This window comes from Capronia coronata (genome assembly GCF_000585585.1).
Source record: "Capronia coronata CBS 617.96 chromosome Unknown acBCG-supercont1.2, whole genome shotgun sequence".
Lineage (NCBI taxonomy): Eukaryota > Fungi > Ascomycota > Eurotiomycetes > Chaetothyriales > Herpotrichiellaceae > Capronia > Capronia coronata.
Genome location: NW_006912894.1, coordinates 4375026 through 4400839, shown reverse-complemented (window position 1 = coordinate 4400839; position 25814 = coordinate 4375026). Strand labels below are relative to the sequence as shown.

Sequence of the window (25814 nt, the reverse complement as noted above, 5' to 3'; positions counted from 1 at the left end):
ATCGGAACTGCGGTTGTCGTGGTTTACTGATTCAATCATGACATTGACAGACTGTCAACCTTCCTGTCCCAACTTGTTCATATCGCCCAAGAAGTGCCTCAACAAAAGAAAAATGCACGGTCTCTATAGTAGTACCACGGCTGTATGGTGAGCGATCGTTGGTGATATCATGACAAGCACGATCAGCAGCATCCATCACATAGCGGAGCTAAAAGCTAGCCTCCGAGCAGCAAAACCCTCAATGGCGACATTTTTAGGACAGACGGCGCTCTCCTATCAAGAGGACTAGGACATCTGACCGGGGCCGGCCGATGCTTGAAAGGATTTCTGCCTATCATTCCCGTGTGCCTGAGGTAGCCCGGTTTGGTTGTGGACAAGTTTCCGGCCGGCAACGATCGCAGAAATGAGACTTCTGAGGACAGGCGCCCGATTCATATCTCTGATTCTGGACCTGATGGCTGTCACTCGTTCATCTTTTCCTCAACTGTTTGGTGAGTGTGGGCATGGTCACCTTACTTCAAAGTTCGTGAGCCAGCCGGTCGAGACGACTACTGCGTCAGGGGGTTCAACCCGTCTCGAGAAGGACTGTTTGCATATCCCAGCAGAGAGAACCCCTATGGAAGGGAGATAGCATCGATTATTCAGTTGAAACCTTTTCTTCATAAGATACCGCACGAGGCTTTATATGTCCCCGTTCAAGTGAAAAGTCGTTAGAAAACGTCTAGAAATCACAACCTTGACATAAGGCACGTAGCTAACAGTGTCTAAGCACTTTGAATTGCTATAACTCCCGTAAGTTGAGAGGAAATCTCAGTCGTTGAACACTTTTTGACTTGTCTACCCCAGGTCTATAACAAAAGTCGACATATCCACCATCTATCATCTCGATCACGTTCCCAAAACATTCCCTCGTAATTTCCTATTGTGAATTCTGCGGTGTAGATTAGGCTGCAGACGTAAATGACTCGGCATCGTGCATTTTATCCTTCTCTGACAGTCCCTTTTCGGCCTCCAGGGAGAATTCAAGATCGCCATCCAGGTCCTTATCAAGTTCCGTTGCGGCGCCGTGTTGCAATAGAGCAGCTTCAGCTGTGAGGTTGTAATCGATGACTGAGCGTTTATCAGGGAACATTTTGGAAAGTGCCACATGCACACTGGCGCCGACGGTCATGCCAAAGATGTCGGCAATGGCGTAGACATACTTGGCACCTCCGATCTTGACAGCCGGGTTGATTGCGTTGACCATGCCGGGCATGTTGGGCCCAATGGCACAGACAAGGGCCACTGCAGCTCTCCAGTTAAAGCCCCCTTTGAAACGGTAAATGCCACGGGCTCTATTGTACAGCTCCGGGACGTCGATCTTGGATTTCTTGACAAAGACGTAATCTGCGCTAAGGATTGCGGCCATTGGTGCGAGAATGATCGAGTACGAGTTCATGAATCTGTAACAATGATTAGCGACGAGAAAATCGCGGGATGGATGAAAAACTGACGATAGTAGATTGCTTGCACTTTCGAGCACTTTCCAGGGAGCAAATCCAAATACTCCGATGGTGGCAGCCACCCACTGGCCACGGTAGATGTTGATATATCTGCGAAACAAGTCAGCCTTGGTGGCTTCAAGAGAAGACTAATAGCTCACTTCGGGAAAAGCGTCGTCAGGTCATTAGCAGCGGAGATGGAGTTGGCCGTAATATTTGACCCAATGTTGCCGATAATCCACGCGATCGAGGCGAAGAAGGCGGCTGCTCGACCTCCCGGACTGCTCTGCCATTTGGCGATGATGTCGAAAGGTTGCCATAGGATTTGACCATACATGACCGAGGTGCATTGAGAACCAATGGCGCCAATCACTGAGATCAAGCTCCAAGTGACGGGCATTATGACGATCTGTAAATAGGCGCCAGCCGGCTTTTTGCTGTATCTCGAGAAATCACCAATATTGCAAGCCACTGTGAGGAAGTATTAGAGTCAGGTCCAATCTCCTGCTTGGACTGGAGACGGAAAATCTTACTTGTTGACAAGGAGCCCATTGACGAGGTCACAGCGCTCATGAATGCAAACCACATGGGCAAGCCAGACATGGTGGGTTTGGCTGCCAGGATCTCACTGGCTTGGCCACCTGCACGATGTACCGCCCAAGCCATGGTGGCAATGGCGGTTATAGGTACAGCAATATTCTTCGCCAAAAAGAGCGGCCGTAGTCGAGACGGGTGAATGAAGATGAAAGGCAACTGAACCACCCAGAATAGGAAGAAGTTGAGAAAGGAGTAGGACGTCAATCCGGAGCTGGGTGAAAGGTGGCTGCGATCCATAGTTAGCCTGGTTCGTTCTTCCGTGTGCCACGTAGAATACTTACTTTGGAAGTCTCGCGTAGGAAGGCCAGATGGCCTGAATGAGCTGTCCAACTCCTAGGCCCCCTTGATACGTATTGATTGAAAACCAAAACCATCCAATGATCATGCGGGAGACGACGGGGAAATAGCTGAAGTAATATCCGTAGACCGAACGGGCAGTGATGGCGAACGGCGTGTGAAGACGTGCACCGATGAGCGCGTTGACCGACAGAACAACACCGAGAGCAACACCGCCGACAAAAACGGCGAGGACGGATTCCCACCAATTCAGACCAAGTACCTGAAAAGGAAAAATCAGCTTTGGGAGCAAAGTAGCAGAAATTGCTCATACCATGAACGAAGACACTGTGGTCCAGCCGGTCACACCCAAGAGATCTGACATCCAGTATGCGATGAAAGTCGACGTCGACCATGTCCAGAGTTCTCTCTACGACAGTAATCAGCCATGAACAATATGACCCCAATATGAGTTTGCTTACCGGCACAGGTTCCATGTCATAATTGGATGCCTGACCCTCGGGCGTAAAGGCGCTGGGGGTTTTCTCTAACTTCCATGCGTCGATACTTGTGAGATGTTTTTGAGCGCTTGCCGCCTTCCGGCTCACGTATTGGGAGCAAGCCTCCATACTGTTTTCGTTGAACTGATGGTTGTACAGAGGAAGCTTGTGGAGGACCGATATAGAGACAGGGATTCTGCCAGAGCGACAGCGAGATGTGAGAGATATAGGTGAAGATATATACGAGACACGCGGGTAGTGATGGTCCCGACACTGGTTATGGATCGGATCTAGACTGTAGTCGACCAACAGTAGCTGAAGCTCAGACTGGAGCCGTAGTAAGGCCGAATATCCTGACCCATAACCCGAGTCCGAAATACTGACCCCTCTCTCCCATCACCAGGTTCCTACGTCGGCCCGTCATTCTAGTCAATTGCGCATGATCCGGAGCCCCGACTCAGAATCTGGGTATCCAACTGGACCCACGAGATAAGGACGACTTCAATTATGCAATTCGTTGACCATCGAAGCTGCGCGATCGCCTTTCCGGTATGGTCATATCCAGAGCAGCGGGACATGTGCGCACTCTATCCATTGTGAAGGCAGTGCCAGGTGGATATCATCGGAGGTCGCCTACTCGGTAATACCTCTTGAAGGAGGTTGCTACTGTCGATTGGCTTTCAGTAAACTGCTTATCAACTACAAGGCTGGGGTGTGGGTATTAAACCTCAACCATGTTCTGCACGATAGGAGTAGAGCGAGGGAAAATACACGTTGGCGATTCGGTAAAGTCCAAATGTAGCTTGGTGAGCTTGGCATCTCTCCTTCCACTTCCGGGTCCTCCACTATGTGCCAAGAAGTCCCGCTGCCAATCACAATTGAAGTTACGCATTTATCATGGTCCGCGGGGGGCCTCGATGTCATTTTCATTTCCGACGGTGAGAGCGGCCCGCTATACCAGTCGTCGATAGGTACATGTCGTCGCCATCGGAGGCTACCGAAGTCGGATCTATAGTGTTGATCTGTCCCTTGAAAAACTAAATCAGAAAGAAGCTTCAGATTTGCTATATCGACCGCACCATTATTAGTGCGCGATGCTATACATGGCTAGTCGGTAATCCTTCCAAGAGAATACCGAAAAGTCTCTGCGTCTTCACCTCACAATTCAGTAATTTCAGGTGATCGGAACTCCTGCAGCGACAACTGCCAGAGCAGCCATGGGGGCTCCAATCATTCCAGATACGATGAGGGCTGTTGTGATCAAGGATCCTGGTGGTGAGGATATCTTGAAAGTGTCGACAGTCGCGGTGCCACAGCCTCGTCCTGGCCAGGTACTAGTCAAAGTGCATGCCACGACAGTTATAACGTCTGAACTTGCAAGCCGTGAAGGTGTATCAACGGCAAAACTCCCCCTTGTCCTAGGGAACGACTTTATTGGAACCGTTGTGGCGGCCCCTGGTGCCGAAGAACGGATCGGTTCAAGAATATTAGGAGCATACGGTGGCTATGGATACACCAGAGATGGAGCTTGGGCAGACTACATTATTGTCGACAGTGCCGATGCCTTCCCAATTGATTCTACGCTACCCTCTACGGCGCTGGTAGCCATCGCAGGATCATTCACGACAGCTTCTGGAACCATTCATGCCCTTGGTGAGATGAATGGCAAGACGTTATTGATTCGCGGAGGCACCAGTGGAGTCGGCCTTGCGATCGCAACGTTGGCTATAGCGCAAGGGGCGACGGTGATTTCAACGACACGGAACCCGGACAAAATCAAAGGACTGCAGGACCATGGAGTTCACCATGTCGTCCTGGACGATGGCAATCTGGAAAATGCAGTCCGCAGCTACGCCCACGAGGGTGTCGACTTAGCAGTGGAGATGCTGGGCGTCGGTGGCCTAAGCGAATCGATCAAATGTGTCCGCCCCTTTGGCATTGCCTGTCTGACCGGCTTACTGAACGACCAAGCGACCTCGATCAAAGAGAAATTACGTGAGGACCGTTCTGTTCCCGGCTACCCTCACCCGATGGAATTGATTCCACCCACTGTCCGCCTCACCATCGGTGGAGTGGTAGCTACGCCGCGAACGACAGCAATGGTGCAGGACTGGGTTACAGGTTTTGAACAAGGCAAATATAAGATGCCCATTGACTCGACGTACACGCTTGAGGATATTGCTAGCGCGCATCGAAGGAGAGCTGATCCTTCGAGCTTTGGAAAGATTGTGATCAGAGTCTCAGACCCTATTGATTGAATTGAATCACAATCACATAAACACAATATATAGTCTTGGGCGGTCAAATTTCAGCATCCGGACAGTTGGAGCTTCCTCCATACACTCAGAAACTGCAAAATCGGATATGACTCTGCGATAATATCACATGGAAGGGAAAGTGTGCTGTAATAGCACCGTATCTGGTCAGGGGATGCGCTCATCAGCGTTCCCCTTCGAATCAATTCAGCAATTCTAGTTATGACCCTGAAAATGGGACACAATCCAACCAATATTGACGCTCATATGTGGATTAACTACGCTCACGTGCATTCAGACCCTCGATCCCAGACTCCGCAATATCAGGCAAACTTTCCGGTCACTCTGTCACACCAATCGAACAGCTTCTCCGCATTGCCACCTTCTTTAGACACCTCATCTTGAACATCCTGTCTGACGCTAATTTGACGGCCCCAGGGAGCGATGAAGGCCCCCTGATTGTCGGCAAGCTTGAGGTCTGGTGAAAGTCCAGCATATAGCTCGGTGTAGGCGCCCAATATAGTGGGATGAAGAAGGAGGACGCTTGCTAGCCAGCTTGCAATAGCACCCATATGGCGAGTTAGGTTGGTGCGGAGGTTGCCTGGATTGTAGGTCTGTCATATATGTGTTAGTACAGGCTCTGGGCTGGAAAGATTGTGTACACTGACATTGTGCAGCACACCATCTGCCTCTCCGAACCGCTTGGCAAACTCATTGGCGAGCAAGAAGTTTGCGGCTTTGCTGGAACTATATATCCCTCTCAAGCCGATCGAGTCGTCCAGAGTCACTTCTTGATTCTGAGTCTTCCATTTCACTCCACCTGGAGGGCTTTCCACGAACAATGCCAGACTGCTCGCCCAGCTGACACGGACAGCCCCATTGCTCGTGGGTTCAGCCTCGGCAGTACGTTTGAGAATGGGGAGCAACAATTTCGTCAACAAGAAGGGGCCAAGGATATTGGTCTGATAAGACAAATCGATGCCTTGTGCGCCTTTGGAGCCAGGAGGCGGTGTCATGACACCAGCGTTGTTGTTCAACCAATGCAGTTTTTCTTCTCGCTGCAAGAAGTCTTGGACGCTTGCTTTGATTGTGCTCAAGTCGGACAAGTCGAGTGACAAGAATTCAAGTTTGCCTTTGGATTCGGGGTGCTGCTTCTCCATCGAGGCTATGGCCTCTTTCCCTTTGGACTCGGAGCGTGCACCTACGTACACTTTGGCATTATGTGCGTAGAGAATCCGACTGACTTCATAGCCAACACCACTGTTGGCGCCGGTAATCAGAAAGACTTTACCGCTTTGGTCGGGAAGGTTCTGCTCGGTTAGAGGCGGAGGGGGGAGGAAGAAAGACTGGGACCAGAAGGTCCGAAGAGCAGAAACCATGTTGAAATGCTGTTGGTCTTCTGGTTGACGTCGGTGTGGTTTTATTGCTGGCTTTCGAGGGAGACCAACGTAGCCAGGCTCGACTTTATAGATGCAAATGGTGAAACGGATCTTTCGACTAGCACGACCAAGTTGTGCAAGCGTAAAGACGCACAATTGTGATGTGTCGCGTCGATCGCTGGTGAAACGCCGTTGAGGCCTCGCACCAATTCGGCCGCATCTGTCCGACCAATCACAGTAGGGCTTGATATACTTGGTGTGATAAACTTCGCTGGGATGGAGGAACAAGTGGAGGAGTTGGGGCAACGATAAGCTTAGTCCGGGGACAGGGTTTATAACTTGTCCCAACCCATGCAGGGCGTCCCAAGGTATAGCTCCAGCCATCAATCACCTGAAGGGGCCCAGTACCCACAATCCTGGAGATGAGTCGGTTCAGGGACACCATTTCATACCACGGCAGTCCAGCCTTCCCTATCGTGGCTAGCCGGAGCATGTACCTCCTGCGACTCAACCTCCTCGACGAGAAACTGACTTAGACGATCTTGCTTGTCTTGAAAATGTCCAATTGTGATGCTATAAAATATACCGTTCCTGAACATTAAGGTCTAGTAATCCTCCATGAAATCGCATATTTGAAGAATTGAAGTTGCAAAAAGGTCATACATCGCGACGCATTCAGTAACGTCGGGGCCTTGACTTGGGAGAACGCCTGAACAAGCTGCCGTTACATCCAGGTTCGCTGAGGGTCAATGTTGGTCCTCCCGGCTGGCAGTTAGGAATGGCACCAACAGCGGCCTGAATGGCCTGAATGTCAGTCACACCGACCAAACCTTCAAGGTCAACACCAAGAGTACCAGTTCGACCGATAACGGCACAGTTACCCGCACATGCATTCGTAACCGATTGTAGAACTTGAGTCAGGTCGCAAAGAACTCCAGAAACGCCACAAGTGACCTGGGAGAGGCCAACATCTGCAAGGGTTTGACCGGCACAGAGGGTAACGGCAGTACCGCATTGGAGAGCAGCGGCTGTGGTGGTAGTGACAGCGCTTATGGTAGTGGTAGCCAAGACCGACGTGGTTGAAGAAGTGGTGACAGGGTTGTTGGGACATGTGGGATCATAAAGCGTGACCGTTGTTTCTTGAAGAACTGAACAGACACCGTTCAACTGTCCAGCGTTGATTGCAGCTTGCACCTGTTCTGGAGTGATACTCAAGCCCACAATCTGGTTGTCTTCGACCAAGACCGACAGTACGTTAGGATTTGATCCCAAGAGAGCAGGCACAAGGTTCAACAGGTCGTTGACACTGCAAAGAAGGCCACCGGCTAGAGGACATGTCTGGGTGGCAACAACATTTGCAGTGATCAGTTGAGAATTTAGACAGATATTGGCGTTGAGGTTGCAGATAGGTGCCAAAGATGTTGTCGTTGTTGCAGGAGCAGATGATGTGGTCGATCTCACAGTAGTTCCCAGTGTTGTGGGTGTCAAAATAAAAGTTGTGCCTGGGGTGGATGAAGTCAAGGAGGATCTGGTTGATGCTGTAGTCGTTCCCGGCGTGTTTGAAGTCAAAGTGGAGGTGAAGAACGAGCTGGCCACACTTGTCCTCGAGGTAGTCGACGTACTTGGGTTGATTGGGCACGTAGGATCGTTGACAATCACACTAACCGGACCCAGCAGACCACAGACTCCATTTAGCTCTCCAGCATTGACAGCAGCAGCGACTTGTTCGGGAGTAATGGACAATCCGAGGAGCTCATTATTTCCAACCAAAACGGACAAGACATTTGGGCTGCCACCGAGCAATGTGGGGACCAGAGTCAACAAGTCATTGACGGTGCAAAGGAGACCGCCAAGAAGAGGGCAAGTCACTGTGGAGACGACATTCGCTGTGATGAGCTGAGAGTCAAGGCAAATGTTGGCATTCAGATTGCAGATAGGACCAGTTGAGGGCGTGGTGGTGGCCGGGCCAGATGATGTGCTCGTAGCAGATCCACCGATCGGACCAAGACCGGAAAAGGATGTCGTACTGGAACCACCACCGATGGGTCCAACGATGCCAGTGCCGGTTGTCGAAAAGCCAGGTGTTGGACTTCCACCGATAGAGATGACAATTCCAGTGCCGGTTGTCGAAAAGCCGGATGTGAGACTTCCACCGATAGGACCGACAACGTCACTGCCAGTTGTCGAAAAGCCAGAAGAGACACTTCCACCAATAGAAATGACAATGCCACTGCCAGTTGTCGAAATGCCGGATGTGAGACTTCCACCGATAGGACCGACACTGTCAGTGCCACCTGTCGGAAAGCCTGCGATACTTCCACCTCCATCGGCCTCGCCAGTGCCAGTTGAGGAAAAGCTCGTCGTCAGACTCCCACCGATAGGACCGACAACGCCAGTGCCAGTTGTCGAAAATCCCGACGACCGACTCCCACCAAAATTCCCATTATCGCCAGGAAAACCGCCCCCGGATGTGATACTTCCACCAATTGGACCAACCACGCCAGTGCCAGTAGAGGAAAAGCTCGTCGTCAGACTCCCACCAATAGGACCGACAGCGTCACCGCCAGTTGATGAAGAGCTGGAAGTCAGAGAGCCACCGATAGGACCAAGGCCGGCAGTGCCAGTCGTGGAAAAGCCGGTCGTCATACTTCCACCAATAGGTCCAAGACCTCCACCAGACGTGGGTGAGCCAGAGAGAGAAAGACCGAGAGAGATAGAAGCGCCGAGAGAGATAGACGCGCCAAGAGAGATAGAAGCACCGATAGGGCCAGTGTCCCCACCCCCTGGTGTGGATGAGGATGACGCAGTGAAACCGGTAGAATAGGAGGTGCTGGATAAAGAACCACCGATGTTACCAACCTGCATGCCCATTGATGTAGACGAGCTGCTTGTGGCGGATGCAGGAAAGCCGATAGGGCCAGTGTCTCCAGTACCAAGGAATGTGCTCGAGCCGCTGGTAGTCTGCATGATGGCACCGACGCCATCGCTGTTGGTGGAAGCCGACGTTGTAAACCCAACCGGGCCGGTGTCTGCACCAGCTGAAGCTGCTCCAGCGGCAGGACTCCAATCCATCCAGCCATTGCCACCTCCGTAATAGGCATTGCCATTGTTGTCATTATCTGGCAAGGGCCACCAATCGCTGCCCGACTGGTCAGGAGATCCAGTAGGGATGGCAAGAACGTGGGAACTATACGAATATCAGCGAGATACGTCTTTGATTCAACAAGAAATGTGGCATACCTTTTCGCAGGATGGGTCGCATGAGGGATGTTGAAGATGATCACTTTTGTGATTTCAATGTTGAAACTGAAAGTGGTAGGACCAGAATATGATCTTGTGACGCAAGCATCCCATGACTTGCCTGGAATAGTGTAGACCATCTCTGGCTGGACCTCGACAGTCTCTAGACCATGGACGGTAACAGTGACGGTCCTAGCAGGAGCGGTGATCGTGACTGGTGGAGCAACTTGAGGAAAGGTCCAGGTGTATGTACCGGCGGCGGTGATCTTGCCATTGCTCGAGCATAGAGCGCTGGCAGTGACGGTTGATGTTGGTGCCGGTCGTTCAATAACGGTTTCATACCATTCAGAACACTTTTTCCAATGCTTGCCAGAACCACTGACACCGGAACGACACTCAACAACATCCAGAAGCTGGGAACGGCTGCCATCCGATTGTTTCTCGCATTTTTCGCAAAGACCACTGCCTTCCCATCCTGGGACACACAATGGACCAGCTTCTTTGTACGGTACCATAGCACGTCGAGTTACGGTTTCGTAAACGGTAATCTCCTCCTCTTCATGCTTGCTGTGCGCCCAATCAACCCAGCTACGCTTGTCAGCGGTAGGAGCGGCTGTGACCTTGGTGATGGTTTCGAGATATTCAGAAACTCTCAATGGCTGTTCAGTAGCGGTCACTGTAGTTTTCTGGGAAGTCGTTCCATTCCAAGCATATGGGACCACTGTAGAGACCCAAGGATAGGTAGTGAAAGGGTAACTGGTGGAGCACTTCCCCTTGATACAGGCAGTTGTGGGTTGACATGTTGAGATAGGTTGATACTGAGAGGTGACAGTGATTGGTGTCAGAGAGAGCTGGTCGGCGCCTGGGCAAGGATCGATTATCGTCAACGAATCCCCAAAGACAATATCGGCCATCAGCAAGGCCAATGCCGCCTGAACAGCCGTCGAATATGGGAGCAACATGTTGGAAAAAGAGTGACTTCGGGTCAGAGACCAACGGAACAAAAAAAATGACTGAAAGAATGACTGTGCTGAATGAGCAACAAACTGGTTGGAGGATGGAAGTAAGTTGGTCGTGCGAGGGATACTTTATAGAACATCCCACGGGAAGAAGGCTCCCCTCGACGTGGCCAAAGCAGCTCTGAAGGCCAACCAAATCGACAGGGGGCTTCGTGAAGATGAGATTGGATACTTTGCACGACACTCAACCATGTCCAAGCAGTTGGCTATCCCCAAGATGTTCCAACTGGGGCCCAATGCCTGTAGAGAACCACATCGCCCTCACCTGTCGAGTTGAGTTTAATCTCCATGTTCCAAGCTATGACCTTGACGAAGGAGCGGCTGTCGCCACGCAGAACAGTGACATGCCAAAGAGGACCTCGTAACATTTCACTGTTGTGCCCTCATCAGGCTAGGCAAGGGTGTGGACGTCGTTGATGGTGTGCACGCCTGCCTTGACCATTGCTAATGCCAAGGCAGAGGTGAAAGGACGCTAGGGCACAGCCGTCAGCAGAATGTGCGAATTAGTTTGCATTCTGTTTCGGGGGATCGGCTATTGTGGACATTGATCTCTTGAGCAGGGGAGGATCGCTGGGAGGAATGGAGTCGGAATATGGTCAGAGATCGCCCTGTGTCATTCATCAAAGGTGCTATCGGTAGCCAAACACGAGGCTGACCGTTGACGGGTCTGGAAAGTTTCTGCAGAAAGACTCTTGTTGAGAAATGTTGTTGTTTTGATCATCTAACATCCCTGTAAAGGCAGGGAAAGGGGACATTTGTACAGAGTGAGATCCTTGCAATATTTCTGCGTCACTCGTTTTCTTCCTCTTCCCTGGGCCTTGTCTGCTGCCACTCTTCCTCTGTGCCACCATTATTTCCTCACATATCAGCTCTCGTCGGATTGATCGTGGGGGGAAACATGCAGACATCTCGTGTCCCAGATTGCCGAAGGAGATCTGATGTTGGCGTTTCGCTAAGATTGGGACTTTTGCCCAACCCGGGGTGCAGGTCAAGAAGTGGACAGATTGTGGGTGGCAGCATAGCAATGAAGGTGGTGTCAGACGTCTAATAGACGTCAAAATAGTGTTGGAAAGAAACATTGGGGAAGTGGTTGGCGGAAAGGCGATGGGAGGTTTAATTCGACGTCACTCGGGCGCCCCAAGCGTTCTTGCCCCCTAAAGTACAAACAAGGAACCCGAGGTTCCGATGTTGTCACTTTCCTATGTCAACATGAACACTGATGCTCGTGATGGCAAATCCTCCGCATTAGCAGCTTTCACTTCTGTCAGAAGCAGATATCCGATGCTGATGAAATCAAAGGTCAACGAATGAGGAGTCGACGTTTTAAAGATCGAAGTTGTCAAAACAGCATATTTCGTCCAACCAGCTTCAACCAAACCCATCACAGACCTGAATCTTGGTCCATGACCTTGCTGACCCTAGTTTCTCGATCGATCTAGATACCTGGATTTTCTGAAGGAAGATTGATTCTGCCCCTCCGGCGTCACTTCTGTTTGAACAAGATTCTCCGCCCTGAGTGTCTTCGATTTCGTGCTCGTCAGCAGAAAAGATTACTTTCGAGCTCTATCATCAGGAGAATTGAAGCCATCTCGCCTTGGGAACTATCCTTTTGAAAGTGTCTACACTCGACCACAAGGTTTGCTTTTGCCTTTCTACGTTATCATGCCAACCGGGCCTACCCGTACGCAACCCTATTCAATATGTCAAATTGGGTTTGTTGACATCCCGCAGGTCATGACAGACACATCCGCCCCTAAACGATTGACAACACGTCAAGCCATGCAATTTTAGACTCTATCAATTAGCCCTCGTGTTGCCCGTCACAGCAGGGTCATGGCCAAGAGAAAAACATCAACAAGCACAAATGCTGAAGGGCCATAACGACGAAACCCTCCAAGAATAGTATGTGTCATATTCTAGATACGGGCCGGGCGATCGATGGTGCCCTTGCGGGCCTCCAATATGTTGCTGGCCTGTCAATGCCGCTGGACACTTCCTCGTTCTTGACTGCGCAAGTTATATCCCACCCCACGCTATGGCAAGTGTCTTCCAGGATTTGTGGACTGCTGAGAGAAACCGGCTCCCCAGTCTCATAGGCAACAAGACTTGCCACATGCTCGGGCCATGTCGTGCAGGCGAGCCTTCAGCAATTCTGCTGGCGACCGTCGTTTCTATGGCCAACACCCGCGTCTTCGCCCACCTCAAGCGGCTCCAGACTTGAAACCACTGCGTGATGATCCTGTCAAGCATAGCGTATGAGCAGGTATTGGTTCCAATGCTGTCATGGCCTTTCATGGACGAGCCTCAACTCACACCAGGGAGAATCTTTCCCAAGGCGCACATTTCACCCACTTTCAAGATGAACGAGGTTCCAGTGGAGGGATTCTCCTACACCTTACGAACTTACTGAGGGGTTCTCTTCGGCATAAAGGATGGTGCTTCGATGACCCGTCTCATGGTGGAGTTTCTTTTCTTCGGCTGGATAGTCCATGGTAGCACCTATGGGAGTCTTTCGCCAACGTGAAGCAAAGGGGCTCTAGTTGAAAAAGAGTAGAAGCGACACGGCAGATCACCTCCCAGGACCATCTGGCTTTCTTTGTTATTCGCAAATGGAGAAAAGGCTGGACCTGCTTCCAGCATTAGATACAAGCAGGCTTTGAAACACAAAGAAAGCAAACCATTATTCGATGCTCGGCCTGACGATGATGGTGCCACAGGTGCTAGGCATGCCTGTTTTACGTAAGGGAAAAGCTACATCCACGTGCCATCTTTTGATTTCTCCGAAGGTGCCAAGAACCCCACAGACATTGATTAATGGTCGTTATTATTTTGATCTTCCCCATTTTCGTTTGGAAAATGGTGGTGAACCATCCGTACAAGGATCCGTAGCTCAGTGGTAGAGCGAGAGATTGCAGTGTCCTTCAAATATCTCTAGGTCACGTGTTCGAACCACGTCGGGTCCTGCTTTGGTTTTTGATCTTTTTTGGTCTTCTGCCGCCACGATGCCAGAATCTGTAGCAAGAACTCGCGACCAATGTCACTGCTATTGAAAGACATCTCTCTCCAAATCCTGGGTTGGCATCCGCAAGTTTGGTCTTTTTGGATTCTCCGAGGGCCGTGGTTTGCCATTATGGCTTGATTCCAGTTGCGGGTATTGGATACTTATTAGGTCTCGTTTCCTGGCTTGCTCTCGCGATTGGTGGTCAACATAAATCTAGTTAGGATACCCACCATTTGATAGTAATGGGCATGATTATGGGAATCATAACGGCGGATATATTCGTTCGTAGAGAGCCGTGGGGTTGGATTGAGCACGGTGTTACTAGTAAGTGATGGTCGTCGCTGAATATTATTCTTAAATAGTGTATCTGCATTAGCAAAAAATATTCAAACTATGAACCAACATCTTCGATGCCCAACATTATTGGGAAAACTAGAACAACCAAATATAGACCTTTCAATGTATTGTCTCCTTCGTCTGGACCTCGCTTGTAAAGCACACTTCCACGACTGGGTTCATCTGTTGTCGCATCTACCCTTGTGCGAGATTTCGCCTCCGAGGGAGGGTGACCTCGTAATGCGGGGGCTACGTCATGGGGACTCTGGGGAAACAATCAACGTTTCTTCATGAGGTTCTGCCCCTCAGACGATGAGGCCAACCTTGACAGTTGAGTGTATGGCTTTTAAGACCACAAGTGGTTGGCTCTTATTACCAGTGTATACAGCATTCCTGGTTGGTCAGGGACTACAGGTTTGGGGGAACAGGACTGCGAATATGGTATTGTCTCGAAATGCCCATGGTTGACCACCTAGGGTAACCCCACATCAGGGGTCATCAATACATGAGGGTATTGGACAGTCTAAGAACTAGAAGTACCTGTACGAGGTCGAGAATATCAAAGTCAAGAGCTGGCGTTTCATAAAATCTTGAGACCATATCGTCGGTCACATTCTCAATCCTTGGGAAAGCCATAGTCATGATGGAAGGCTTTCCTCCGACAGCAGTTACAAGCCGGCTTCCATGCCTGACACTTACCGTGGTCTTGTCGATTGCCCTCATATTGACATAGAGAGTGAAAGTAATCATGTTAGTTCGAAAGTATAGGCTGCCACCCAGTATACCGGGTGTACCAATCTTTGGCAACACTTTCCAGCTGCCACTACTGAAGCAAGGTCAATGGGGTATTGAGATGGCGCAAAAGTATGGGTAGAGGAACAGAAAATGAAAGACGGAACAGCAAGGGACTGTTTCGCGACACGTCTGATGAAGGATCCGGCGACCAAGAATTATGGACAAACCCAGACGTACTTTGCCTTGGGGTCACTGACTCACTGATGGAGGCCGGCAGTGACACGTCCAGGATGACCATCAGTCAGGTCATGCAGCAGCAGTGCAAGACAAGAGGTGGGTCCACACAGCAGGTGAGGCTCTTGACAAGGTCTGTGGCAGAAACGCGGAACGCCTTCCCAATTTCGATGACCGAATTGATCTGCAATACATCACAGCGACGGTAAAAGAGGCGTTCCGGTGGCGACCATTCGCCGAGATTGGTGTGCCTCACCTGCTAATCCAGGACGATGAGTATGAAGGCTACTAGTTTCCAGCAGGTACCTTGTTCACATGCAATGCTAGAAGCATAGCACTGGATCCCAGGGAACATGACCAGCCGGAACGCTTTTGGCCCGAGCGTTTCCTCGACGATGATTTGGATCATGTGCTGAAGGGCCATTGGAGTTTTGGACCAGGTAAGCTGACCAGGAGTGCGTTTCGCCGTGACTAACACGACTCAGGGCGACGCGTATGCTCCGGGTATAATGTTGGAGAGTCTAATGTATGAATTGTCGTGACGCGGCTGCTGTATTGTTTCGATTTCGAGGGAGTACCTGTAAGTGAGGCGTTGACCTGCTGTCGGCACAGCTAAACCTGTAGGGAAAACCGTTTGATAGCTTCCAAGTTAATTGGGGGGAGAATCGTTTCGCGCCCTTCGATGTCTCGATCAAAGTCCGAAGCCCTCAACATGCGGCTTTGATTGAAAACGAGGGGAGGGTAGCTGTAGATATCAAGTATTGAGCGTAGGCCAGTCAAGGGTGAGCGACCTGGCAGGTAGAGAGAGGGTCATACCTCTTTTCGCCAGGGACATAGACCTGTTGTAACGGTACAAGACAATCTCCCGTGACAGCAGTGCCTTGGTTGCCTACTCCGCACTTCCCTCTCTGAGATCTTCTCCCTTGCGGAGAAGCGCCAAACCCCACAAAATGAACACCAGCAAAAAGTACACCTCCGCTTCTTGGAGCCGCATGTACTCTCCTACTCTTCATCCTTGACTTATGATGTCTGTGATCATGTAGAATAATGGAGTGTGCCTGATCTTTCTCACTTGCGGGGATGTTGAACAAATGGAACCTCTATGCTCCAACGCCGAGGCAGCGTCCACACTGCCAAACTTCCACCATGTTGGAAACGCTGTTGGAGGCAAGTACCTAAAAACCACTCATGCATTGCTGGATCCTGTACAGGCTGGATGAAGGACAGTGCCCCGTATTCTGCTGCGATTGTGTGGGGCTCAAACAGAAAACGTTGTTGCAAGGCTGGATAAACCACCGCGAATTCATCCTGCAAGGGCGTGGTACAAAGTCGGCAGGTTCCTGACACGAGGCCCAACTGAAACAAAGGCTTCATTCTCTGCAGTTGGACAAGCTGATCGTAAAATAGCAGAATGGGGACCCTAACACCAGTCGAGAAGGTTTGTAAACCATGACTGTGATTGCTGAAGGCGAACTTTGACACGTACGACAGATCATTATCGTGGGTGCTGGTCCTTCTGGATTGCTGCTGGGTATCCTTCTTGCCGAAGAAGGAATCAAAGTGCAGATCTTGGAGGCATCAATTGGTCTGGACAAAAATCCGCGGGCGGCCCATTATGCACCGTCCGCGGTTTATGAACGGGCTGGTGTGCTGGAGGAAGTAAAGGCGAAAGGCATTCATCCTGATGCGGTCTGCCAGCGCCATCCTAATGGGACTTTCATCGCAGGGATTCGAAGCCGCTGGACATCGAATATCCCATGGTCTGTCTTCCTCTGGATCAACTGGACGTCATCCTCCTTCGCCACTTCCCTGGTCGGCCGAACACCGAAGTTCCGTGGCAACATAAGGTGATATCAATTGAGCAGGACGACAAAGAGGCCAGAGTTCATGTTGAGACACCAACGGAGAACTTTGGATTGGTAGCCGATTACATCGTGGGTTGCGATGGTACCAACAGCCAGATCAAGCGGTCACTGGCATGTGAGTCGAGAGAAGATCAGTGTCATCGCTGCTGACCGCGTGTGAAAAGCCGAACGTTGCGTTGCCGCAATGGACAAAGATGCCCGGGAGCGGGATTGTCTTTCCCGCCCAACAGCCGAATGGCCCAGGAGCTCAAGAGAACTTCAGCTTGCCCTTGGACGGAATTGTTCGAGAGACTCAGACCTACATTTCATTGCCACAATAGGCCGCCTGATATCAACTGTTCTCCATCAGATGACTGTTCTCAGCGCAACCATCGTCTTCTCCAGAGCACATGGTTTTCTTCCAGCACGCCACCGAGGAAGCAAACAGAACCAAGCTCTTCAAGCGCCCTCGACGTTGCAATGTATGATCTGAGGCCCTGACTGAGGGTAAACTCATTTGCTGTATTGCCAGGAGTCGGAGAATCTGTTCCAATTAGGAAGGAACGGTGGTGCTGGCGGCGTCCGAAAGGTGCTGATTTCACCTGCGGGCAGAAGTTGAATGGGATAGCAATGGAAGAGCATGCAGATGATTCGGACGACTTCAAAGATCGGCGTGGGGGGTATTGGAAAAGTACGTGCCCTTGTGGCAGACGTGAGGCTCTGTTGGTAAAGTAATAACAACTTGAATCATCGTCATCGTCATCGCAGCTTGGCAGGGAAAGCCCCCTCGAGTCTCTTCGAGCTTGCGGCGGCGCCGGACTGCAAGGATGATGCCTCTATGTACGCAACTCTAGTTCTGTAGTACTGCCTTGGATTTCAACTGCAACAGTTTTCAGACCATTCGGATCTTTGTCGCCCTTTCCTTGGGCCAGTATCCTAGGTGGTGGCAGTGACCGTACCCATCGATTACCTGGTTCCTCCGCCCATCAAACCCGGCAACCCCAACGACTTTGCCATTGTCCTCGTCGAATTTGATGCTTGCCGACCGTCACTCGCAATAGCCCTCGACTCCGATTTCTTCCTGCGATTGAGCCCTACGAGTCGAGTACGAAGCGGCGCGAAGTCGAGCCTGGGCTCCGAGAGCAGGGCGCCCCCGAGCATAGCAGGGCAACACTCTGTCCAACGTTCCACCGTTAAGAGTTGGAATAAGCCGCCCGCTGCGGGCTGTAGGGGAGGATGCCGGACTTTTCTCTTGTCCCCAGCGGGCATGGAAGCAACTACACCGGGATGCTCACTAGGAGTATAGTTTTCTCTGGAGCTCTGCTTGTGTTTCTTGCCGGTACGCGTTCGTGAGCCAAGTTCAAGCAATTCCATTTCTGACAATCACTTGCTAGCATCTGGGATGACAATCGCGTCCATCATTGTCCCCAACTGGATTGCATATGACGGCGGCAAGGTACGTGTCCTCAATCATGAAAGTGGCTGATGGCTGACAAGGGACCAGAACATCCATCAGACATACGGTCTCCATCGGAAATGCTCCAGTACGAACGTTTTCCCTCCGCCTAATTCCTACACTGTTTCTACATCTCTTCATTGCGTGCAGTTCCCACGCTACAATGATTGTCGAGGCGAAGACCGATATTTTTGCAGCATGTGGAGGTCTGTGGGCTTTCTGATGTCCTTCGGCGTGGTCCTGGAGGGCATGACAATTGCTGCATTCGCGGTGCTACTGATTGGTGGAAAGCAAAAAAGAGAACAGGGCTGGGGTGTGCTCACCATCTTGGTTGTGTTAGCAGCATTTGTACAGGCTCTTGGGATGGCGCTGATGGTGAGACCCTCGTCCACTTTCACAAAAATGACTTGCTAAATGTGTTGACAGGCATACTTGTATGACAATGACGAACGATTCTCCTCGGGATGGTATCTGGACAAAAGCTGGACCATGTGTACGCTCTCTTGGAGCTTCCAGACTTTATGTGCCATTGCAATTACTCTAGCTGCTGTGGTGCTTCCGAGTGAAGGAGGATATGAGATGATTCCTGACCGTCCTTAATGAGTGAGGACCCATTGTTTACGGCATAGACCGAAAAGACTGTCACAAGATCTTTCTGGTTTGCTTAGGTGGGATGTTTTCAATGAAAATCGGAATGAAGACAAGGCGTCGAAGTCGTACTTAAAGCGCTCATGTTCACATTCTTGGGCGGTTTATAGTCGCATTCAGGGAGATATACGACATCCTGCAACAGCTTAGATCAAATATGACACAAATTATAAATCTGCTCCCTTGATCAAGACACGCCCATAGGAATAGGAATGGCGCAGGTTGCAGCAGGGCAGGAGTTCTATGCGAACCGAAGCCAAATGATGATCTCGAGTATCGGGACTAGAACAATATATTGTCACGAGGCTGAGACCGGGTTCATCAATACTAATCCATAGAAAATCGTCCAAAACATTCCATAATCTATCCAAGAGCTTTTGTGTAAAGACCCGGACGTGATCATGATATTCCAGATTCGGTTCTGGCAACCGATCCTCCTATAATCCTGTACCCCTGTGATCGTGCTAGGGAAAAGTACGCGGCGTCGAAATAGTAGTACTTCCGCCAACCGGGGAATCGATGCGGATCCGAGCGAGTCTCCTCACTCATTTGTTCAATTTCACTCAGAAGAGAAATATTTACCACAACGGGCCACTCCCAGCGGCCAAAAAGCGAAGACATGACCGGCCAACAACATTGGAACAGCCAGGTTTAGTATAGCCCAGGGATCAACAATGCCGCCCGTGCTTCTTGAATAACTGTCACATCATCCTCCACCGACAACTTGAATTCTGTTGTACATAACTTTACCACAACAAATGTTGACGCTGAGTCGTAATCTTTCGGTCTGGTAAATGTACCCACATCTTCTTGCCCATCCGCTTTCTAAGTGCTTTTGCTTCTTTCTCTGCGGCCTGCCTTGTTCTTGTCTTCTCCTCTTTCAACAACACGCTGATACCCGTGTGTGGTGGGCGTTTCTCATACATTCGGCCTCGGGCACGGAAGTCGGGCTCGGAACCATACGGGCCTCGATTGGTCCAGGCTTCTGCAACGTAAATGTCGGTCTCGTTCGGAGCGATCCCCTTTTTGTACGTTTTCATGGGCGTCTGATGGGGCAAAGGCCTTGTCTCGCTTGGATCGTGATTAGGTTTCGCATCTTGTGGTGCCGAATCTGGATGCAACCCCATCCCTTTCATCACGATAGCTTCGTTCCGGGCCTGAATTAAATGCTGTCGGACTTCTTGTGCAACCTTCTTTTTAGAAAACCTCATCTGCAGAATTGCTTCATCGATGGGTTTGCCTGCAATCTGACGTGCGAGAGGGGCAAGCTTTTTCATGGATGTTTTGAAGAAATGTGACCGAAGAAGATGATTCCTCTCCGTGCGAGCAATCTTCATTTCCTTGTTGAGCCGGCCACCGTGCCTGATGTGTCGGATGACCATTCGTCGCTGCCATCGTGCGCGAGCGCTCGGGCGAGGATTGAGAGCCTGCGCCATGTGTGCTGGGTTTCGTTCCGCAAACAGACCCGGCAGCTCATCCTCGTCTCCTGAAGTTCGTAGGTCACCACCAAACGCACTGGAAGAAGAAAGTCCTCCATTGACCAGGTTCCGTTCCTGTTCCTTTCTCTGTTCCTCAAGCCTTTGCTGCGCACGTTGCGATGCCGCCGCAATTCTCTCTCGTGTTGTCATTGATGTGGAAGCCGGGACGTCTGCCTTGGGTCCTTGCTTGAGTTTTGTCCTAGAACTGCTGCCGGCCTTTGCGTCGAGGAGTTTAGGCGCGGACTGGCTTCCGCCGGAGTGGAAGCATTTTCTGCCGTGGAGGCGAAGAGCGGAGAAGCTGGAATAGAGGTCAATCAGCGGCGACGAGGAAAGCGGACATTGTCGGACTTGACTATGGTCAGTTTATGGACAAAGTTCGCTCAGAGGAAATTCCACTTGCCTGCACAAGCTCGCCGCAAAGCAGCTTGTTGTGGATTCATGGTGTCTATGTAGACACCCTGCTTTGTGGGCAGTTCAGATGAGTGGAACACTGACCTCCTGCCCGTGAGGTTTCGAATGGCGTTGGCTCTTGTTGCAATCTTACTGTTTGTTCTTGATGAAATGCCTCCAATGCACGACTCGGAGGGAAGATGGAAGATGCTTGGCAAGGGAGCGCCGCGCCGCTTTAAAATAAACTACACCAGTAGTACTTAACTGTGCACCCTGTGGCACGAGTCATTTGCACTCCACTCTACAGGTGCTTGCACCTTGAACTTGGTGCATAACAGGGCTGCGTGGGTCTCAACCGACACTGGCAGCCCTCGGGCCTAAGAAAGTACTAGGAGTACAGGAGTTAGTAGTTATAGTACCCTGCCTCGCCTGCCTGCGACCCCATTATTTCCATCGAACCTTGAATTTGCTTCCATGCGAGCGCAAGCAAACAAACAATCACGCAGTTACCTCTCCATCCGTGATCACGATTCAACTCTAGGCTGCCTACACTCGCATGAACCAGTGCTCCGTGACCGTCCCATCTTCCGTGCATTTCCAACCGCGCCGTGTTACTCTCACGCCTCATTCTGTCCTTCCTTGGAGAACAATCGATGAAAGATCATTAACACACTCGACCGCGGACTTCCTCTTTATGGCCTTGAATTGCTTCAGCAGATGCTGAAGGCACTCCTGACGACCTTAGGAGGAGAACATGGCCCGGACATCAATTCACAAGAAGCATACGTCTGAAGAAGTTGGAGCGATCTAGTCACTGAAAGTTAGTCGCGTAGCCATGGATATCAGTTCCTTACTTTCTCCCTCATCAGAGACGCCACGCGGGAATTCATCCACACCCGGGTCGGTTGCCTCCTCACAGTCACCATTCAAACATACACAACGTACCCAATCGGGCAATGCATCGCAACCCGCGATCAGTTCTCCCTTATCCCGCGCCATACAACCACCCTCGAGCATTCCGGCTCATGTGAGGAGTCCTTCCCAGCAGCCTGCACACTCGTCACCTCTCATCAGCCCTGTACCTACGGGCACGATGACGACGCAGTTCCCACGATCTTCGTCCACTGCGAGTATGGATACCTCGCCTGACGGCACAGCGGGTCAAACCCATCTTACGTCGAAACCGACACCCCCAATCCTCCGGAATCGTGACTCCTCCGACAGTCAACGATCCGCCTCTAGCATCTTCCCCCATGTGACCTCGGCAGGAGCGACATCCAATCCTCGAGCCTCGTTCGATATTGCAATGGTTGACACCCCTAAGCAAGTGCTGCGGTCCGATTATACCGACAGTTCACTCCACCTGGAGGCGCAACAGAGGTTAGCTACGTTGGTGGCACAGGTCCACGAGACGCCTTCGTTGTACGAAGCCCATACCGAAATCATAAAAATTTTGCACCAGGGGCTAGTCGATCATATCTATCCTTCTACGAACCCGAACGAACGTCGAGACCCGCGAACTTACGATCTCATCGGTGAACTTAGGCAGGCCCGGGAAAATTTGGACAAGCTCTTTGCTGTTGGTGAAGAACAGTGGCTTGATTGGCTGCAAGACGAGAGTCTTCTGGCTCAAACTGCGGAGGAACGGGTGGCAGTGGTTGACAAGTGCCGCCGTGCAGTCACCGAAGAATACGGCAGTCCACGATTGTGGGTGACTTATGGAGACTGGGTATTACACTGCCACAAATGGGCGCTTGACCCTCCTCTCGAAGCGGAAGGCGAGGCTGCCGAGACCGAACGCTTGGTGGGCCGAGAAGTTTTCGACTGGAAGCTCGTGCTCGATACCTGGACTGAAGGCATCGAACGGACTAAGCACGACATGAGCCGTAGTCATGAAGTGTGGGACAAGTACATGACTATACGCTTCGGTGAGACGGGCGAGAAGTTGTCGTCTACTGATGCCGCTACCGTTCTCGAACTTTACCAAAAGCGCCTACTCGTTCCACATGCGGAGTGGCAGCAGACTTTCCAGGCCTTCTCAACCTTCGTATCAGCCAACCTACCCGCCGATGAATATGAAAGCACGATGGCTTCGACGCTGAAAGAATCCGCCAGTACAAAAAAGCTGTGGCAGGACCGCGATGCTTTCGAGACGGCGTTGCAGGAGACCCAAAAGACAGGAGATCGAACCGCGGAATACCAAACGTTTTCCAGCTATATCGAGTGGGAACGTGCGGAGAGAGACAAGCCTCGAGCGGGAAAACAAAAAGGGAGACGCGGCACACATGCGGTCCAGAACCCTCATTTCGACATGATTGAAGCCCTTTACCAGCGGGCAGAGCTCCGGTTTCCTTCCGTGCTGGCAATCTGGGAAGAGCATATTGACTACATGTTGGAGCAGTTGATAAACGACTTGCTGGATCTCCTTGCGAGGGCAACCAAGCATTGCCCCTGGTCCGGTTCGCTATGGAAGCAATATTTATTGACTTCGGAAATTGCAGAAGAATCTTTTGACGAGACCGAGAAGATTAAACACAAAGCTACGAGCACTGGGCTGCTGGACGCTGCAGGTATTGAAGAGGCTTTGGTTGTGTACGATGCATGGTGCGGGTATCTCTTGCGCCAAAGTAAACGACCCGATGCCGTCGAAGAAGATGCTGATGTGGCGGAAATGGGCATCAGATCCTCCATTGAAGCGGTCCATAGCCTGGCCTCGAAGCTAGGATTGGGCCCGGACTTCGATCCTTCTTTCAGGCTGCAACGGAAATACGTGGAGTATCTCAAATCTCAGCAACGACTAGACAATGCTCGAGCACAATTCGATGATGCGGTGCATGACTACGGCAAGCATTACAAATTCTGGCTACGATTTTACGAGTTCGAACTTCAAAAATCCGTTCACATGGCTTTCGTCCAACACACTGGTGCGGATAGGTCAGCTTCTCTTTCTTCGGCTCCTTTCGCCGCCGCAATATTGAAGCAGGGTCTTCAACAGCCGGATCTGGACTATCCAGAACCGCTCATGGAGGTTCTTTTGAACCACTGTGAGGACTATGAGGATGCCGAGGAACTGCAGAGCGCTCTTGCGGTCGTGCGTAAAGTTCAGAAGAATGTCACTGCAAAGAGACATGCAGAAGCCCTTCAAGCGAATGAGATCGCAGCTCAAGCGCAGAAAGCAGAGGACGACTTGAACCAGCGAACAGAAGAAGTCGCAAATGGTCTCCACATTGGAAAACGCAAACGAGACGACGAGTCCGAAGTCCAGGACACTCAAAAGCGGCAGAAGGCTGACGATGTGGCCAAAGAATCTGTCGAGTCGCAGGAAACGGCAGAGGAACAATTGAAGCGCGACCGCGAGCACGCGAGCATCCTTGTCCAAAATCTTCCGTCCAACGTGGCTGAGACACGAATCAGACAATATTTCAGCAACTGTGGGATCTTGAAGAACCTGAAACTTCTTCCTGACGAGAACAGTGCTGTGGTAGAGTTTGAGGACGCTGATGCCGCAACCTACGCGCTTTCCAGGGACGGAAGAGAGTTTGAGGGCTCACTGATTTCCGTGGTGCTCAACACTGGTTCGACGCTGTATATCACCAATTATCCTGCTGCTGTGGACGAGACTTGGATCCGCAACCTGCTGCGTCCTTATGGCGAGATTATCAACATCCGCTTCCCGTCTCTTCAGCGGAATAAGAGACGCAGATTCTGTTATGTCGAGTTCAAGTTACCGAGAGAGGCACAAGCTGCCACAGAATTAGATGGTAGAGAGATTGAGGGGCTGAACATTGTCGTCAAAATTTCGAATCCAGCTGCGCGACAACCGAGGGCCGAAAAGAAGAGCGATGGAAGAACCATTTTCGTCGGCCAGCTACCGTTCAAGGCCACCACTGAGGATGTTCAGAAAGTATTTTCGAAGTTTGGGGATTTGGAGAATGTTCGTCTCCCACAAGATCCGAAGAATAGCTCTCGGAATAAGGGGGTCGCATTTTTGACTTTCGCTCGTCAAGAGGAGGCGGAAGCTGCCCTAGCCATGGATGGGCAAGATCTCATGCAGCGAAAAATCACCGTTCGTGCAGATGCCGATGGCAGCTCTCGCGCCAACAGAGGCAGCAACAAGCGTTCCAAGTCACCCTCGACGCAGCCCGATGGAGCCTCCGATGCAAGAGCTCCGTCGAAGCCACCACTCGACCTTTCATCCATCGAGGAGAGACGCCAGCGAACGGTCGCCATATGCAATGTGCCCGACACGGTGAATGATAGCAGAATCAAAGCTGTTGCGGAGAAGACTGGTCCTGTGCGCAAAGTGCTACTCAAAACGAACCATCAGGGTGCTCTGATCGAATTCGAAAACATTCCCGACGCAGGGCGGGCTATGATTGAACTTGATGGCTACGAGATCTCGCCAGGTCGGCACATCAAAGTCACTACGGAAAAGGAACTGTTCCTGCAACAGCCGGAGCGGAAGCACGACGGCTTTGCGAAACCCCCTGCTTCGAGCCGACCGGCAGCTCCATCCGCCAATGGTCCGATCAAACGGCCATTGCAACCTAATGCGCGGGGTCGAGGACATCTCGGGCAGCGGTCTTCAGTATTGCATTTGGCTGGAAGAAAAGGGTCTGCTGCAGAGGAGAAAGAAGGCGAAGGAAAGAAGACGAATGACGATTTCCGGAACTTGATCAACAAGAGCTGATGCATGGCTTAAGGCGAGTCCAGGCGGCTGGATGAAGGCAGGTTCCATATGGTCGTGTTGCGAGGGTGTCGTACAAAAGACACGGCTTACCTTTCGGACCTAACCCATGTTTTATTGTACAATAGACAAACAAGTACCAGTCTTCAGGTAGCGATTCCCTTGATGGGCTGGTGGACGAGTTTTTACCGTGATAGCGCTATACGAAGTAATCATTCTATCCTATCAGAAGAGTCCATTTCTCCCATGAGCGACAAT

At 51.1% G+C, this 25814-nt stretch overlaps 8 protein-coding genes across 8 annotated transcripts; 4 read left to right on the top strand and 4 right to left on the bottom strand.

The window, feature by feature from the left end:
- Positions 1 to 943: 943 nt before the first annotated feature.
- On the bottom strand, positions 944 to 2983 carry A1O1_03274 (uncharacterized protein; the record flags this gene model as incomplete). Its single annotated transcript, XM_007724179.1, has 7 exons — positions 944 to 1442; positions 1494 to 1592; positions 1643 to 1952; positions 2015 to 2304; positions 2360 to 2637; positions 2689 to 2784; positions 2837 to 2983. The coding sequence occupies 7 exons, from the start codon at positions 2981 to 2983 to the stop codon at positions 944 to 946; spliced, it is 1719 nt and encodes a 572-aa protein (XP_007722369.1).
- Positions 2984 to 4071: 1088 nt separating this feature from the next.
- Positions 4072 to 5112, top strand: A1O1_03273 (uncharacterized protein; the record flags this gene model as incomplete). The annotated part of the gene is made up of 1 exon (XM_007724178.1): positions 4072 to 5112. The coding sequence occupies one exon, from the start codon at positions 4072 to 4074 to the stop codon at positions 5110 to 5112; it is 1041 nt and encodes a 346-aa protein (XP_007722368.1).
- Positions 5113 to 5432: 320 nt separating this feature from the next.
- Positions 5433 to 6488, bottom strand: A1O1_03272 (uncharacterized protein; the record flags this gene model as incomplete). Its single annotated transcript, XM_007724177.1, has 2 exons — positions 5433 to 5723; positions 5778 to 6488. 2 exons carry the CDS (start codon positions 6486 to 6488, stop codon positions 5433 to 5435), a joined length of 1002 nt encoding a protein of 333 aa, XP_007722367.1.
- A 675-nt stretch (positions 6489 to 7163) lies between these two features.
- Positions 7164 to 10690, bottom strand: A1O1_03271 (uncharacterized protein; the record flags this gene model as incomplete). Its single annotated transcript, XM_007724176.1, has 2 exons — positions 7164 to 9675; positions 9729 to 10690. The coding sequence occupies 2 exons, from the start codon at positions 10688 to 10690 to the stop codon at positions 7164 to 7166; spliced, it is 3474 nt and encodes a 1157-aa protein (XP_007722366.1).
- A 5774-nt stretch (positions 10691 to 16464) lies between these two features.
- Positions 16465 to 16904, top strand: A1O1_03269 (uncharacterized protein; the record flags this gene model as incomplete). Its single annotated transcript, XM_007724175.1, has 2 exons — positions 16465 to 16491; positions 16545 to 16904. 2 exons carry the CDS (start codon positions 16465 to 16467, stop codon positions 16902 to 16904), a joined length of 387 nt encoding a protein of 128 aa, XP_007722365.1.
- Positions 16905 to 18133: 1229 nt separating this feature from the next.
- A1O1_03268 (uncharacterized protein) lies at positions 18134 to 18953 on the top strand (the record flags this gene model as incomplete). Its single annotated transcript, XM_007724174.1, has 4 exons — positions 18134 to 18236; positions 18292 to 18353; positions 18402 to 18728; positions 18780 to 18953. The coding sequence occupies 4 exons, from the start codon at positions 18134 to 18136 to the stop codon at positions 18951 to 18953; spliced, it is 666 nt and encodes a 221-aa protein (XP_007722364.1).
- Positions 18954 to 19747: 794 nt separating this feature from the next.
- On the bottom strand, positions 19748 to 20629 carry A1O1_03267 (uncharacterized protein; the record flags this gene model as incomplete). Its single annotated transcript, XM_007724173.1, has 1 exon — positions 19748 to 20629. One exon carries the CDS (start codon positions 20627 to 20629, stop codon positions 19748 to 19750), a length of 882 nt encoding a protein of 293 aa, XP_007722363.1.
- A 1075-nt stretch (positions 20630 to 21704) lies between these two features.
- A1O1_03266 (uncharacterized protein) lies at positions 21705 to 25559 on the top strand (the record flags this gene model as incomplete). Its single annotated transcript, XM_007724172.1, has 1 exon — positions 21705 to 25559. One exon carries the CDS (start codon positions 21705 to 21707, stop codon positions 25557 to 25559), a length of 3855 nt encoding a protein of 1284 aa, XP_007722362.1.
- Between the last annotated feature and the right edge of the window lie 255 nt (positions 25560 to 25814).